The sequence below is a fragment of the Manacus vitellinus genome, unplaced genomic scaffold (genome assembly GCF_001715985.3).
Source record: "Manacus vitellinus isolate BGI_N305 unplaced genomic scaffold, ASM171598v3 scaffold_21_pilon, whole genome shotgun sequence".
Lineage (NCBI taxonomy): Eukaryota > Metazoa > Chordata > Aves > Passeriformes > Pipridae > Manacus > Manacus vitellinus.
The window spans coordinates 5,741,879-5,760,097 of NW_021939546.1; the positions used below are offsets into that span (position 1 = coordinate 5,741,879).

Sequence of the window (18,219 nt, forward strand, 5' to 3'; positions counted from 1 at the left end):
AAAGCTTAAATCGGAGCTCACACCTTCTTCAACACCCAAGTCAGGCAAATGGGAGACACAAATCTGTAGGAATCCAACTTCATTAGCTGCAGCACTCACAGAACTACTCATTAAAATCTTCACAACTCTGCACTCAAGCCGTGAGTGGAGGTACCCAACCGGTACCTCTGTTCCCCCTCAAAACGGCTCTTCTGAGTCCAGAAATCAGCCAAAAAGGCAGAGGAGGAGTTCTGCCAACACATGGCTGTCAAGGGACAGGCAGGAGGGGCTGGAGCAGATGTACCAACTGGCTGCTATACAGCCCCATCCAGGGATGCCGGAAGGGTTATCCCATTGGATCGCTCCGATGCCAGGAGTCATCCGCCAGCAGCTGCTGCTGGTGCTGCTCACTCTGCCCTTCCTAGCACTGTCCCTGACACATGTCACTGTGCCAGTCCTGCCCTTTACATCACCACAATATGCCTCCTGCACACACGAAAGAATGACCACAGCATTCTGCCCCCGAAAGGTTTCACTGAACTCCCTATTCCTCACAAAATCCCTTTCCACCTCTTTCTTGGCCCTTGCTCATTAGCTGCCCGCGCTCATCCTCGCATACAGCTCTGCTTGCTCACTCATCCATCACATCCCTGTCTCATCTCATTTTTCCCCCTTCCACTCTTCTCCCAGCCCTTCAGCGATACCTCACTACATACCACACCGGCAGGCTGGTCATTTGATGGCTTTCTGCCCTTGAAAAACAGTATTTAAAGAATCACATCTATACAAACCATATTTTAGAAATCACATCATCTATAGTTCTAACAAGCCAATCCTGAACCAAACTCTTGCTGTTAAATTACAGCATTGTCTATTTAAATCCATTAATGATGCACAACAAAGTGATACTGTATTAATCCTTAAATAACCTGTTATATCCCTTAGAACGATAACAGGTGACAAAATGGAGGAAATTACAGCCAAACCTTATGGGTTTAAAACAGATTTTTTTTGCCAAACACTTGAAAAAAAAAGTAGTTTCTGGTTCAGAACACAGTTGGCATCAAGGTTTACAATTCAATGCAGAAAAATGTCTAGATCTGAAGGTCCAAGTTGCAGGTAAGCCTCGCACAGGGGGCAGGAGGGATCAGCACTGGGGGAATCTCATCCCTCCTCCTTCCATGGGCATCCACCTGTTCTGCTCTGGCTGAGTGGCCCCAGTGACTATGCTACAGAACAGTCACAACTCAGCCAGACAAATTTAAGGACCATTTCACACTGCAGTAGTACAGGATACACTTTGGTGTTGTTTCAAGGTACAGCAAATGCTGTTGTTTGCTGTTTATTCTCAGAGCACCTGGAGGGATGGAAACTCAGTAGCATAATATCTTTAAAAACCATTTGGAAGGTGCAATACCTCTCTGCTCTCACAAGCATTGCATTAAAAGCCATAACTGTATGTGCACATACAAGCAAATTCCTTTTGCCTTCATACCCTCTGGCATTTCCATCCAAATTCCTCCCAATTTAGGGATGTGGTTCACCTCTTAAATAACAGCACATTACAAGTATGGGAACTTATGTAAAATATCTCATAATATTCCCAGGACCAGAGTGGGAAGTCTGTACCTCTGTAGAGGTACTGATACTACAAGATACTAGAAAAGTTTAACATTTACAGGTTAAAAAATGCTACTTAAACCTACAATTCTGAAACGGCAGAAAAAACATCAATATTTTATAAACCTGTAATAGTTAATGCACTTAGTTTTCAGTTAAGAGATACGAAAACCCCTCTGAAACTACCTGAAGTATTGAAAAAAAAAACCCCAAACCAAAAATCTCAACTGCTAAAAGCACTTGGTATCTACAGAACAATCACAAAATGGTATGACAACAAGGTTTACCACTTCTGACTTAGAGTAATTTACATAATTCACCTGTAGCTCTGTCCCCTGGTAGTAGTACGCTCATCACCTGAGCAGAACTCCCAAATTTGGCTTGCTCAGCTGCTGCTGTTGGATGGCAGTGGCTCCTGGCTCAGTGCTAGCCTGTCTGCACTAAGACATAAGGAAGAGTGGGGCCCTCCCCCACACTTAAGCCTTGTTCTTCCCGCAGACCATGACCCCAAACAGTCCCCTAAACTGTCCTGTTCCCCTGTTGTATGTTCTAATTCACAAACCCAATTACTCCATTTTGTTCCCCTTCTCCCTTATGTTCTCAAAACAACTTCAGAATATGATGCCAACATCAGCTCTGCTCCTGGATCTGGAATTCCAGAATGATTTGGATTGAACAGGACTTTAAAGCTCATCTCATTCCAAACCCCTTCCACTAAACCAGGTCACTCCAAGCTCTGTCCAACCTGGCCTTGAACACTTCTAGGGATGAGGAGTCCATGACCTCTCTGGGCAACCTCAGTACTGTAACATTTCCTCTAATAACTTTTTGGAGAAGCAGAGACAGGGAAGCACAAGCCACAGTCTCCAAGCACTGATGAAGTAAACAGACATGCATGTCATTATACTGATTATAAAAGGCTCATTATTACTTCTGGGGTAGCAGAAAGAACCACCTGCCCTTCAGCCACTTGTCACATCTCTACTTATGTCAATGTGGCAAAAGTACTTCGAATTTGCTGATAAAATAGAGATGTTCATCTGATGCAGACAGCTATTTTTACACATAAATACATACACATAGCTGTATATAAATTTCCTTCCTATTGTCATTAGCTTTCAAGTAGTTTTCAATACACACGTGGCCACTACAAGGCATCAAGTGAATTTTTACTAGCCTGTCACAGTGTACTGCAGGCAGCACCTACAGATAAATACTCTGAATTGCTCTTTAAAAGCCACCTATCATGATAAAGAGCAATTACACACCTGCTAAAATTGATGACTGGCCCCTAAGCCACTACAGTGAATAAGGGAGGATCAAGTCTTCAGACTGAGCAGCAAAAGATAACTTCAACTTCCTCAAACAGTTCAAGAAGTGATTCTGGACAGCTGCCTCAACTGCTGCAATACTGTGGAAAACTAGGTAATATCTGTAAAGAATAAAATTATTGTCATTTAACATTTTTATATTTCCCTTCTGTAGAGCCTTACTTCCACTACATACTGGGATCAGCTTCTGCTTAAACCAAGCAGACCACTTTGGAACAGAGCTATTATGCAAATAATCTGCTCTGTATGCTAACTAGAAGCAATGCTGTGCTAGTCTGGGCAAGACATGAGGCACTGTAGAGTTTTCAATTCTTTTTCTCTGTGCAGTGGAGCAACATCATTTATGATGGTAATGACGAAAGATATCTTCCTATCTGAAAATCAGATTATTAGTCAGGAATATAAACACATAATCACCTTTTACGAGATGGTGTTTCATTTATTTCAATATTTACATCCTTTTAACATATTTTAGTTGCAAGTCATTGCAGTGATATTAAGTGTACTTCAATATAAAGATCTACTTGTATTATCCTCTCTTAGCAAGTCTGTACCTGTGTATACAGATTTATACCACAGGCATTATCTTCTCTCTGCAAGTTACATGAAATTACTTATCTGCAACACCTGAGTAAGATCAAAGACCCCAAACAACATCAGTCACCTGCACTGTGCCTCAGACAATAATAATGTAATAACCTTATAACATCAAATCAGTGTATCTCATGCCGAGGATTTCTGTGCTATTCTCTGGATACCTGGCTTGTGCTGGAAGAAAAGATCATACCTAAGAACAAATGCAATCTAAGGCAATATTTAAAGATTAGATTATCTTTCATTGCAAATAGCTCATTTGTTTACTATCACATTGCTTTATTCTTGTTTTGCCTCCTTCTACCATGAAAATGCTGAATATTCAGTTTAGATTCCCAGCAGCTTTTTATTTTAGTCTAAAAACATTTACCTAACACATTCTTAACAAGCAAAGTGAAGAAAATTCAGCCATCTGTCTCTGCATTACAATAACAGTTATGGAAGGGTAGATTATTCTATATAGCAGGAAATTTAATGCTGGGAATTCTTATACTTTAAGCACTGCGTGCTCACATCAGTTTTGTATATAAGAATGTTCAGCACTAACATACACAGAAACAATGATTTAAAAGCAAACACAAGGTAAAATATTTTAAAGACATTAAATGCATTCAATATTCCAATCATGCTATATGTCCACACTTCAAACTGAGGGGAAAAAAAAAAAGATCTCTACTGTTATTTTCTTTCTCCAGCACTTCACTAGTTCTAAATTATCACTAAAAATACTTAAAAATTACTTGTTGGGAACAAACACAATATAGAGATAGATGCGAATCCTTACCTGGGAAACCCCCTTGTACCATTGCTGTACCAGCATGTGCTTCAGGATATCTGCATTCCTGACAAACATTCAATGCTGTAAGCAGCTCAAATCCTCATCACACACAGACTCAGGGCTTGTCTTTCTTCTGACGACCTTGGGCCTATTTTCCTGAGATTTTTCTCTCCTTAAGGGCAAACCGTCTGTCTGTTTCTATTATGAGATGCCATCAATTATATTAATTTCAGGCTGCCCACGAGCTCACAGTTACATCTGCCAGCGGATGGGAGCTGCCTATGGAAGTATGCAGGGAGCAGCAGATCCCTGGTTTCCCACATCTGACCCACGGATGCTCTCAGCTGCTGTTTGTGCTCTGTCTCACTCTGCCAGCATCCGAATGACATCTCCATCCCCAAACACGAGTCACCTCCAACGTGTGTTTATATCCCTGGGAACTGCAGGTACCTTCCTGCTTAACGACCCACTGCATAGCAAAGGAGCAGTTAATAATGTTATTTATCTAAGCATCCATTTCATGCAAGCTGCAGGGGTTAAAAATTAATTTCTCTTAGTCAAAGGCTTCATTAAATCCGTTACTTCCCAGTGCTGCAAATTGTGCAGTTTCCCCACACTGGTATGTGTTCGTGGCATAGGGTTTGCTTGTTTTGTTTTTATTTAATGTCAGAAAACAAAACCAATCTGTCATTATAAGCATAAAAAGGCTCAAACTTCATCATAACTTGTATTTTGCTGAAAACCTAAACAAGCAGTATTAGTTTCACTGCAATGAATGTTGAACTGAAACACTGAAAAGACTCAAAATCCTTCATTTAGTAATTAAAAAAAGCAAAGATAAAATCTCTCTCTAAATTTATAAACATACTTAGTTATTTTGGGAAGTCCTTACTAATTCTCTCTTCCAAATGTTACATTTAAAACAACTCAAAATACTCAGTTATTTCATTAATACCATTAATTTGTTCATTTTTAAAGTTCATTGTCCTTTCTTTAGAATATGTCTCACAGCACATACACAGCCATCTGTTCAATGCATTATGTCAAGCACACAGTAAAAAACCACAAGAAGTCCCAGCTGCAATTTTAGTATTACTTCATCAAAAATGTAATTTCCTCTTGCAATACTTCATCAGATGATAACTGTGCATGTGATTCACAAATAGAGTAAAGAAAGCAGCACAATAACAAAACCCCAAACTAACCCACAACCTCAAACTACAATGACACCAACTCCCTCATCCATCCTCATGTGGCACAGCAGCTTGTGGGTCTGCCCAGCATGTTCTGGATATGATTTTAGGGCTGGTTACAAAACCTATGTATTTGAGCTAATTATGGGTCAGAACAAGAATAGGAAAAGAAGATTAGCAGTACAGAGTCACATTAAATAGAGATTAACACAGAGCTGAAAAATGAAAGTGTCTGCTCTATTTGTCTAATCCTGGCTCTTGCATGGTCTTCGGAAATCCACCCTATTAGATACACTTCTTACTATATTTAAGGAAATTAAATACTACAATTACTACTTTTTCAATATTTTATTTTCATAAAGCTTGAAGCCTTTTCTTCCAAGCTACATCTTCCTCTTTGAACATCATCTCTATTTGCTGTTGATTGCAGTGACATCTATTGGAGAGGCAGTGTTTGGCTACATGAGCTGCCTCAACTGAAGATCAACGTTTTCTGGTGATCCCCCCCACTCAAATCAAAGCAAAATTCAGGGTTGCTCTTCCTTTGTTTTAGAACAGCTGTGCATAAAACAGACTCCAAACAGCCAGATACCCAAGAATTATATTATGAGTGGGTTTGCTTTTATTCAGTAATTTCTTAGTAATTCTGTTGCTTTCCCAAAGTGCTGATGATTATGTTCACATCCTCACTCACAGCAGTGCACAGATACTTCCTGAGATCCTGTTTCTGCACACACCATGTACTTGACCATACCTCCCTCAAGGAGCACCTTCCACTAGACCAGGTTGCTCCAAGCCCCATCCAACCTGGCCTTGAACACTTCCAGGGATGGGGCAGCCACAGCTTCTCTGGGTAACCTGTGCCAGGGCCTCACCACCCTCACAGTAACAAATGAAGAGTCAAATACTAGAGAAGTTTTAAAATCTCTTGCTTTGGTAAAGAAACGACCAACCTCAAAAGGCATTTTAGGAGGATAAATCATTATGCTTTCTTAGAGCTTCATTGATTTCTACATTATCTAGAGACAAAATAAAAGGAAGGGGGCATTATTATCCCCTTATTAGATACAGTTTAATACCCTTGCAGCCAGGAAGTCTGAGCACAGCAGTAGCTTAGTCCATTATCTAAGCTACCTTCCACAAATTTTTTATTATCATCTATTTTTATGATTTTAAACTTATTTGAAACCAACCAGATCAATCTCAGTCAACTAACTGACAAAAGATTTTACTAAAAATGTAACAGCAATTGAAACTAAGGATTTCAAGTTCTTTCAACAGTTGCCTGTTTAGTTTTCTTAGAATGGCTTTTAAGGCCTTTCCTATCTAATTTATGATTGCTTCAACTCAGTTACAAAATTATATCTAAACTGTACGGTTATGAATTCCCCCAAGGAAAACCTTATGAAACATTCCATTACAAACTACTCTGCCCATCCATTTCCTCTGTTTCTTTTTACTACCAACCCCTCATTATAGCAATAGGCCACAACGGGGTGCACATTAGTCCATTAGCAGATTCTTAGTGCACACCTCCAGCCATCCCCCACTCCAGGAAAACACATCAATGCCTATTGATGCAGTTACAGCACAGCTGCTCCAAGTACAAATAGCTCCTTTGTATGTTCTCCCCTTCTTTTACTTGTTTTGACTAAAAAAAAATCCTATTCAAAACCTTATGGTTTTAAGGTTTGGGAAGTCTAAAAAAACCTCTTTCTCCAAAATAACCTCTGCCTTGGACAAGTGTGGGAAGGAATAACACCAAACCTATGTTGTAACTGTAATCTTTTCAGGTTTGGAAGATGACGGATTTTGAAGGCTCCTTTTGCAGCAGGATGCACACGGTGCAAGTTGTACAAAAACTGTTTTGAAGCATAAGCTGAAAGCCCTAAAACAGCAAAGTCAAAGCAAAGAGAAAACAAACCCACGTCACACAATGTTAGAGCTGGATAATGATAAAGATTTAACAGCATCACTAGAAGAAATAAAACAAGAGGAAATATTATTTCCAACGTGCCTTCAAAGTCGAGGAAAAACCAGCTAAGAACTTAGGATATAATACTGGAAGTACTTGTGGTATGAAACAGAAATATAAAGGAGAAGCAGATCTGAAACTTAAGGGTCTTAGGTGCAAGAAGTCACATTTGAAAAAAAACCCAACAAAACAGCTGGAACTGTAAACTTCTCAAACCACAGAAACATGGAGGATATGTATGGAGTTTCTCTAGACCAAGAGGTACCTCACAGTTCTATTCCCAACAAGGATTCACCCTTTTTGGATCAAAAACAACCCTTGAAAAGAGAAAACATCTACAAGAAATTACTGTTTGTTCCAACAAGTCAGCAATGAAAGCTACAGTTTCAGTAGTGGAAAAGCAGGAATAAAAGGGAGCATTGCCAAAAGGCAAGTGGATTTAGCTCCCACAGGGGAGATTAAATCAATACCAAAAGGTTTTTCAGCCACTTTAAGGAGAAAACAGACAAAACACAGAGACTGTGAGGCAGTATGGATGGGACAGAAAGGAAAGAAAAAATTTCTAAGCATGGCAGGAAGACTAACAATGCTCTGCTTTCATTTTCAGTCTGGGGAATGACGAAGGACGTGGAGACACAAGATGAGAGGACGGGTTCAAAGAAGTGACAAACAAGGAGAAAAAATGTCAAGTGGAGCAAGTAAAGTATTTCTGGAGTATGAAAGAAATTGATGAGTAGGTTCGTGACACTGCAGCTGTATTAATAAGAATGTTAAAAAAGAAAATAAAATCCATCAGGAGCACAACCAGAGGATGGATTTAACAGCTGTCCCACCTCAAAATGTCCTCCAAGGCTTTCCATGCTATGAAAGAGATGGAGAACTACAGGGAGCAAATGAAAGAAGGAGAGGTTATGATGTGAATTTACCTAGGCTGACACCACACCTTCCTTTTTAAGATACCTTATCTTCTAAATAAGGAAGACAATAAATCTACCTCACTTGTTCACTTATTATTAAAGTTACAAACCCAATAGAATTAGTAGGATAAGTGGGTAAGGATCAGATCCATATGAACATGCAAATGGACAGTGTTAAAAAGACAAGTGCTGGCCTGGGTTGAGATTTCTGGAGAAGGTGCTCAAGAATCAGGACAGAAGTTATGAACATCAAGCAGTTCACATAAACAATACTGTACTGGAATTCACAGAGAAAACTTTGTTTTTCAAGTGATCACAGAATAGGGACTCTGTAAAAGCCCATTCCACAGCTGCTGAGATGCTTAATGTCATTAAGTACAGTCGGATCATTTCTAACTTGCTTTTTACTTCAAGGGTTGAGGCACAAACTTAGTTTAAGCTTCCTTAGCCTGTTTTTTTATTTGAAAGAAAAAGAATGAGGTGGGGGAAGAAGAAAATGGAAAATGCACGTCTTGGTTTTCCAAGATTCATGGAAAAGATGGTTATTGCAAAACATTTTCAGTCAGTAAAAAGGGGAGAGAAAAGGAGATTCCTCTGAACAAATGTGTGCTGCTGCCAAGTCTGGTAGGATTGATGAATTTAATATCAGAAGTAGCTTTACCTTTTGCGCTTTCAGACTCAGCCGGCAATATCGTTAGGGATGGCAGAACAGCTAAAAAATGACCAAGCCCATGAATAAGGAATTATTTCTGAGCAAAGTCTTAACTGAGGTCTAGCAAGCTCTTGGATTGAGGCATATCCTAATTAGACAACTCAGGTGTCAGCCTACTTATCACACATATCCTTTAACTGGGAATTATAACTTTAATAATGAGCTGAAATGAGTTTGTTACTATTGGAGTTTTACTAAGTCTGTTTGAATTCAATCCAACATCCCCAGAGTCTGCAGTCAAATATTCCTCCCTCACTACCATTCCCCACAGAAACACTGGAAAACCTTCCTGAGGTAACTATGTGGAATACTTCAAACCAGTGGGATGACAAACTCAGTAAGGGGGAATTCTGGAAGTATCTCAGTTCAAGAGCTCACAACTTTCCTTCAAAGCAACAGAGGCAGACCTGAACACACTTCTCCTCTGCCCCCATTACTGTTTCCATGAGAACAACCTTCCAGAATCCTTCTTGTCTCCACCAAAGCAACCCTAAAAGTGACAAACCAACCAAACTCATTAATTATCTCAGCTTCAATGGCACACCACTGCCAAAGAAATCAGCAAGAGCAGCAGGAAGAGCTTTCCCACCAGCAGGCTCCAAGTTCGGGGCTTCCACTCTGAATGGGAGCCACGGATGGTTCAAGATCAAAAGCTACAAAGGCATCTCTCTGCTTTGGCCAATCCATAACCAGGGTAAACAAAAACCTCTCCAAGACAAAAGATGATGAGAAAAAACCACTGTAGCAAAAAAATACAAACCAAACCCCAACAAAAACCCACAGAGAATCATAGAGTGTTACGGGGTTGGAAGGGACCTTAAAGATCATACAGTCCCAAGCTGTTCAAGGCCTTATCCCACCTTTATGCTGATTTGATACAAAAGAGCATAAAGATAAAAAATAGAAGGTAACTTATTTTAGAAAGTAATTTAGGACTCCTAACTGCAATTCTAGTATTTCTAAATATTCCAGTGGAAAATAGGCTATGGATAATAACATTCCATTTAACCAAAGTTGTAATTCTCAAAGCAGTATGCTGGAATCTAAGTCATGCTGCCAGAAGCTCTCAGGTTCCACTGCATCCTACTCTTTAGGTTCCTACTCTTTCACAGAGTGCATGTTGTTGTAATTCACTGCAAAACCTGAAATGGGACAATTGTAGAACCTTTCCCATAAAAGGTGCTACAAAAAAAAAAAAAAGGGGTCCTTTTTCAGTAAAGTACGAAACAATAAATCAGCAGATTTTTTTTTTTTTTAAGGAAATTATCTTGCTTGAACAGCATTGTCTGGAATCACCTGCAAGATTTCTGGGCACAGAACTATGCACCAGTGGTTCTCAACCTATGACTGCTCAACTAACACTGCAATTACAACAGTAAAACATAACATCTGCCTTGCCCAAGCAAGTCCTCTAGACACAGCTTAGCCATTTTTAGACTGAAAATAAACAGAGCCCTTCCTCTATCTTTTCGGAAGAGCTGAGCTACAGGAGCCTGGTTGGGAAGAAAAGATGATCTAAGTCACAAATCAGGTGGAGGATTGGATGCTATAGCCACACTGAGCACTACTGCCCATAATACAACAATAAATGGCAGACAGGTTTTATCACAGTCTGATTGAGTTCCAGAAATGTAATCTGATGTAATGATTGTGCACTACTCACTCTCTGCACAAGCATCCTCATCCTCCTCTTCATCCACGACAGCTTCCTCTGCATGCAGCCTTTCAAGGGCTCTATAAGGAGGTGGCAGTTTCATGGGAGGTGGAGCCCCATATTTTCTCTGATGGATTCAAAGACAAACAGTTACATATTTTGTAACCTCCCTACACACAAAAAAAATCCTACTGTCTATTGTCACTGTACATGCACAGACACAGCACTTAATTACAATGCTAAATTCTGCAGCAAAGGCTTTTTGTGCAAGAAAGTAGAACAAGAAGTGACATTGAACATTAAAAAAAAGAAAATAAAACACAATTGTGCATGCACATTTACTTGTTGACAAAATACTTCTGTATTGTCATAAACATGAAAGTGTGGACATTATTCAAGGGTTAAAAATAAACATCAAATTACACCCTGTTTCTTATTACAGACTCAGTAACTGTCTGGTGCTGATAAATGCCAAACTTTTACATATAAAATATGAACTCAAACCTCTTAGTCCATATATGAATATTTAAACATCACAGTTCATCCTTATTTTGGCTTAAATTTAATAAAGATTTTGAATTATATCTCACAATAAAATTCTATTACCTCACATAAATACAGGCAGCTCCTATAATGATGCATGTAGCGGTGCATGGCAGGAATACAGAGCAGGCTCTGATTCTAATGAAGGCACTTTTCGGCTGAGCAACTGGTTTTATAGCTCCCAGGAACTGGATCCTGCCTTAGTTTGCAATGTGATTTCACTAAATGACGCTGAGCTGCATCCCTTGCAACCCTACTAATAGCAGGATGCACTTTAGAAAGGGAACACCGTGGACAAAATGCCATTAGAGCACCCACAATGTCCGTAATTAATTTCTTCTACAGCTGGGAAATATGACACAACACCCAAACAGCAAACCCAGGATAATGTTTTTTCACTGTGTGCAACCAGAACTGAACCTGCGTACGGAGTTTTAAAATCTTGAGCTTAAATTTGTACAGAATAGCATAACCAGGAAGCTGCACTGCAAGCTACATGGAAAATATGGTGAGGTAAGATAACTACCATCTCATCCATTTAAAAAACATAACGGGAAAGTGTTGCAACACTTTTTTCTGCTGAAACAGAAAAGCAATAATAACTGAAATTAATTCAATCCACTTGGAAACACAACAGCTGTTTTCCAAAAGTGTACAATACACTAGCCGTGCCTCACACTTTTGTCTTGAAGCCAGCACAGGTAGAACTGTGCAAAATCCAGAAGACCCAGGAAGCATGATAGGGCTCACGTTCTACTTTACTGAGCAGATAAAGATGGAAAACCTGCAGCCTTCCTTTCAGCTGCTTATGACAAATGAGTCACTTTATTATCACCATAATTTAGTAATAACTTACAGTCTAAATGTTGACCCTTTGGCTTTTTAAGACCTTAAACATTTATTAAAAAGTCTGTTTGAAATTACTTGAGACACCTAAGCTTATCCATGGTTTCTCTGTAAGGCTCAGAGGGACAAGTTTCTCTCATCTCTCCTGGCCCACTGAAAAGCCAGATGAATAACTTGTATCTGACTACCCTATTACACCACTTTTTTGTAGTAATACAGAGGCAAAAGCACAGTTTACACAGCCAGCAAGCAAAATCATGTTGATATCTGGTTTGTCCACAATTGTTTTAAGTGGTTTTATATAAAATAAAGTGATAATTTTTAAACAAATACATCAACGGAGGAGGATAAACACCAACAAATCAGGCAAAACCTTCAGTATTGAAAAAATTCACCATACAGAAAGAGGCAGGTTTTCCAGCTGCATGTGGCTGCTTTCAAACCAAACTCTTTTGTGACACTTTGAAGACTGGACTAGAAATATCACTGATTCCCCATAGGGATGTGGACTAATAATCCACTAATAGCAACTCTTTCCAACTCTGAGATGGCACTTCGGAAGCGCAGTACGATTGCTTTGTGAACTAATGTTCAAAGCTAAAAAGGAGCTACATATTTATGCACTGAAGCTCTTTATTCCACCCACCAGTTTATAGCACCAACAGATGAAAAAGGTTTGAAAAAGATGAGGCTCCCTCTTTAACCTCGGAACGCTGTAGAACGTGACACACTGGAGTGCTGGAGATTAAAGGCAGCACAATGCAAGAGGATGAGAGCTTTTGAGATTAGAAATATAGATAAAAAAAGCCAAGAAAACGGGATTGTAACTGCTTCATTGGAAGTATTATCCACTGGCATGAAAGCATATCTTCAACACCTTTCTTGATTTTTTTGAATAACTGAGCCTTGTAGTTTCTGTACCTGAAAGGAAAAATTTTGGAGGCAAGAGGGTCTTTTCAGGTACCCAGAGTACTGAGCAGGATCAAATGAAAAGTTCATCCTATTTGTAGCTGGCATGTTAAACTGCACCAGGCAAAACTTAGTGTCTGCGTTAATTCTGTCTCTGCTCCTCCAGTTCTGACAAACTCTGAAAGTACCTGACCTACACTCCTCAGTCAGAGCAATTCCCACAGGAAATCACCAGGCCATGACAGTGACATGGCTGGGAATGAGAAATTAATTTTTTTCCCTCACTGAAGCCATGAAAACAAATTCACTGTTTTATACCAGACTTTTTCTCTTTTAAAACTGCTGTGAAGTTATTTGGAAGTCGCTGTGTAGTAACCGCTTCACAATTAGCTGAGCAGCTACAGATCCCTCGGTCATTTCCTTGTTTTACACAGCTATGGGAAATGCAGGAGACTCAGTGGATTTAATTATCCTATAACATGATTTTACTGAATTTCAGCCAGCCTCAGATTAAGGATACTATTTGTGTACACATTGCTATTTCTCTGTTTCTGCTGAACAAAAGAGAATCAATTTGCTTCCATATGGAGCAAAACAGGTACTTCAGAGGGATGACAGTGAGGAGCTGTGCTAAGTACAGGGTTTCAGCATCCAGCAGACACCCACAGAATATTTGTCAGAAACTTGACTTGTATTTGGCAGAAATATGGCAAAAATTCATAGAATCAAAGATATTTCAACAAATCACTTCAAATTTAATTTCAGACTTCAGAGGAAGCTTATTATAGAGTTAGAATACATGCTATTATACCATTTGATACAGTAAAACTTGAGTATAGCTTTGAATGGAATAAATACCTTATCGCTCTTATTTTCTTTGTCTGCATCCTGATCTTTGCTGACTTTGATTCCCTTAGGCTGGGCGGGAGCAACCACCTGAAAAGCAGTGTATATTACACACATTAGAAAGAGCATTACAACTGCAAAAAACCCACCTAAAATCAGTTCATGACAATGACAAAGTTACCCAGTACTCTCTTCATTTTGCCCCATGTAGAAGGGCATTGCAGTGCAGTCTTTAAATTATATTCTTTTACTGAATTTAATGAATTACATTATTTTCCTGAATTTACAAACATTCTATACTTTTTTCTACTGCTCACTGGTTGATATCTAGCCCCAAAATCTACCAGAATTCCCAATTAACCTCTCAAATTACATCAAAAGCACACACAGATTTGGGGTTTCTGTGTGTACTTCAATGCTGGTAGAATTGTATGCCTTTTCTTACTCAGGTTTTTCAAAATTTCTTGCCTTGGCCTCAAAGATGAGGAGATACCTAAAATCTCTTGGAAATTAACTTGCTCCCAAATAACTACTTCAGGTCCCTTTGGTGACACATTTTACATGGAGCGGCTGGTGTAAATCTGCCTAATTTTAATTACACCTTTGTTCCTCTGCATAACAGAGTATATTTTTAGATTATGAAATATGGACAAATTAAATACACAGGGCCAGACTCTTATGACACAGGTGGGAGAGCTGAATTAACACCTAGTCAGTCGATTTATATCTACTCAAGGTAAATCAGAGAAATGAGATTTCAAATCAGGCCAGAGAAGTAATCAATCAATCAACTAGTCTATAACTGAAAGGATCCATCCTTGGACACAAAAATTGATGGAACTTGCTGAAAGGAGTTGAGCCAAGCCTAAATTAAGATGCATATTAAACATTTATTAAGTTTTGAAATAAAAATAGAAATAAACTTACTTTTGGTACGTTAGCCAGACCCTGAACTACAAACACAACAGGATTTCCCGCGTTCTTGATGGCTTCTACTGCTTCCTCGTGGGTGGCATTTTGGAGATCTATCCCAGAAACCTAACAAACAATGTTTATTTTTATTAGGTACAGAGTCACTGCAAGAGATTACACACACTTGTAGAAGATTAGTGTATCTGAGGAAGGCATCAAAAACAGTCGAGAGAAATTATTTGTAAAGTATGTTTCCATAACGGTTTAAGGAAAATTGTATTACTTAGAATTCATACTTAAGAGATGGCCATACGTCTCCCAAAACAATTCTTCCAGATAGAAACATAAAGAATAAGATTGTCAGAGTGTTACATAATGTTAGGTATAATATAACTCTTTTAGATTTTACCTGTTTGTAAACTAAACCTGAGCAGCACTATTGGCTTGGGAACATAGATTCAGAAGCATTAATTTGGAGAAAAATGAGTAAAAAATCAACACAGAGCCAGAAGTGAGAGGCAGGAATGACACTTTCCCCCACAGCACCTCAGAATCAGAGATTTGCCCCAAATAGCAGTAAATCAGTTAACTACTCTAAATCCACACACACAAAATAACAGCCCATATTTCAGTATGAAGAGCCCATGTTCTTCTCTGTGTTAAAATTATGTTTATAGTTATGCTATAATTTATTACTCATTTATATGGGAAGAGGGCACTCGCATTTCTTCATTTCCCCTTCAGACACCAGGCCATGTTTTTTCTTAAATATAAAGGAGAATGTTAAAAGGGCTCCACAGTCAGACCTCAGGAAAAAAAAAAAGACACCATCAGAGGTTTCTTTTGGTTTTCAAAACACAGTTTTGTCAATACTTCACGAAGTGGTGGCAGTATTTTGTCTCTCTCTCCTCCCAAAGCTGTTTGAGTCAATCTTTATTTCTCAGACTAAAAAGGTAGGTTTATCTCCATTTACCTCAAGTATTTTATCTCCAGTTTTTAAAGCCCTGGTTCTTCCTGCTGGGCTGTCTTCCAAAACTTGTTTGATAAAGATCCCTTTAAGTTCTTCTCCATTCTTCAGGCGCTTTATGACAGTTTGTCCACCAACAATACTGATTCCAAGAGACACGTGAGGGTCTCTGAAGATCTCAACACTGAAAAAAATACGTGTGGTAGTTTAACATCTTCAAACAGTTTATTTAAACTATAAATGTGAATCTTTAAATAAATGTAAGCTCCTGGTCTTTCAAGATTTAATAGAGTAAAGAGATAAAGTCAGAAGCCTAAGAATGCTCTCTACAGAGTTTTTACCCTGAGCAGATTTCACCCCACAAAAAGTACAAAATTCTGCTGCCAATCCAGGTCCACTGGGCAGAGGCTTTTATTTCAGAGAAAGTCAGATCTTCGAGTAAACACTCATCCTCTTTCAGCTTGAGGAAATTGTCTGGAAATGGGAAGTCCTGCAAGTGGCACACTAGGCAACTAATAAAGTGTTTCATATAACTTTCTGAACACTGACTGTACTAATCAGCTTAAACAGGAACTTTCTGATCATGTTTTACTTAGGACCATAAAAACAATTCACCTAAAAATGTTAACAATACAAGAAGGACATGGTTAAAAGTTAGCCTGGCAATTTGGAATTGTGCCATGGATTTTAGCAGGGAACTTGTGGAAAGGGAGACAGCAGCACTGTGTGCATTGTTCACACCTAATAGTTATTAAATGAGCAAGAACTTGTAGGTCATCCACAACGTAAACCAGCCAAGCTTTCCCAAGTCAGCTGTATAAATAGAAGGCATAATTCTGTTGAACATCTGTTAAAAATTCACTGTATCTAGGAAAGCCCAAGATTCACAAGTACCCTAAAGTTACTGGCAGAGGAGGAGAATAAAAAAACCAAAGAGAACTAATCGGGCTCACAGAAAAAAAGACATAAGGTAAATGGGAAGGAATAATGTAATTATATGAACATACGTTCGTGGTGGTCCCCAGTGGCTGAAGTTTGGAGTTTCTTCTCCTTCTCCTTCTTCTCTCTCGGGTAATTCACTGATTTGGGGCAGAGGGAGGGGAAGAATAAAAAAATAAAAGAGGTATCACCCATGCCAGGTCACAATTCCTTACATATTTTTTATCTGGCAGCGAGACAGCAACACCTTCTCACACTGTCCAGTTTAAACCAAATGTACAAAGTCAACAGACTAGACAGGAATTTTTGTATTTAGGTTTAAATGTACTTCAGGAATGCTCCAGAAATAAACATGATGGGCAGACCAAATTTATAAGCTGCTCCATGATATACAAATCTGCACTGCATTTACTCATTTGAAATGACTATTTAGGCAATTTTAACATTTACTTTCTGATAAATATGCTGTGATGCTTAGAGAGGGACATAAACATGCCAAAACCAGCCTAGCTGACCAGAAAGCATATAATGATGCAACTAGGAGAACAGAACAGATCCTGTGTGTTCCAAACCTACAGAATAATCCCCTCACCTTACTGCTGAGCTGCTTTCCCTCTAAGGGGAGATTACAGATGAATTAGGGAAGTACTAAGAATTGGAATCAACAGGCTACAAAAACTCCACTACCCACTCACCCAAAACTGCCGGGGAAAGACTGGGACACTTGACAGATATGGCAAATATTTACAACCAGTGCCAGCTCAAGGTTCCTCAGCACCACTGGCAAAACTACGGTTTCCTGCAGAGGCCTGAGAGCCATGGTTGAACTGCTCTTCCCAAAAAGAACAAAGGAAAGGGAAAACCAAGAGGACAGAGCTATAGGAAGGAGCTAAGGGGAGAGCAATGCTGTTGTAAAGGTTACATCCCTCTCCTCCAGGACACATCCATACTCCCCTCACCATGGAGTAAGAGAAGGAGGTGGCAGTCATTCATACCTTTCTGCCCAGTACTCAGGGGAGGAAACATGGGAAGTTTTAAGGCAAACTTCAGCTCCTTGGGCAAGAGTCATCAATGTATCTTAGCATTTCACACAGCCTTTAATGATGAGTCAGTAAAGTAAATAAGTAAAGCAAGAAGACAGTTAAGATCTTTAACTGCAAGTCTTTCAGAACCTGAAATATTTCTCCATACCTGCATGATGCTGTTCTAGGCTGAGCTAAGGTGGCTACTCTCTCAGATTCCAGGTTCTTAGAGAAAACATCATTCTCTCCTTTTAGCTCTTCCTTTTCAATAGCTTCCAAATCAACAGCAAGCCCAGGCCCTTTAGAGTCTATCCGAAGCTTTGTTCCTGGAGATGAAAAGGGGTAGATGAGAATTTTTACTTCCTCTGTCCCTGCACTGACCAGTTATCATCCTTGAAAATAAGCCACTTAGCTCACCAGGTTCTAAATGTGTTCAAGGCCAGGTTGGACGTGCCTTGGAGCAACCTGGTCCAGTGGAACAA

The 18,219-nt window shown here is 39.3% G+C and overlaps 1 protein-coding gene across 5 annotated transcripts in view; it reads right to left on the minus strand.

The window, feature by feature from the left end:
• The window catches only part of PATJ (PATJ crumbs cell polarity complex component), a 137,550-nt gene that overhangs the window by 68,520 nt on the left and 50,811 nt on the right, over positions 1–18,219 (minus strand). For all 5 annotated transcript variants that reach the window (XM_018072283.1, XM_018072285.1, XM_018072284.1 and 2 more), the window contains 6 exons: positions 17,907–18,063; positions 16,784–16,855; positions 15,783–15,960; positions 14,825–14,935; positions 13,910–13,987; positions 10,763–10,880 (listed from right to left, as the gene is read on the minus strand). In XM_018072283.1, the coding sequence (XP_017927772.1) occupies positions 10,763–10,880; positions 13,910–13,987; positions 14,825–14,935; positions 15,783–15,960; positions 16,784–16,855; positions 17,907–18,063 (714 nt within the window). The remainder of the gene's footprint in view (positions 1–10,762; positions 10,881–13,909; positions 13,988–14,824; positions 14,936–15,782; positions 15,961–16,783; positions 16,856–17,906; positions 18,064–18,219) is intronic.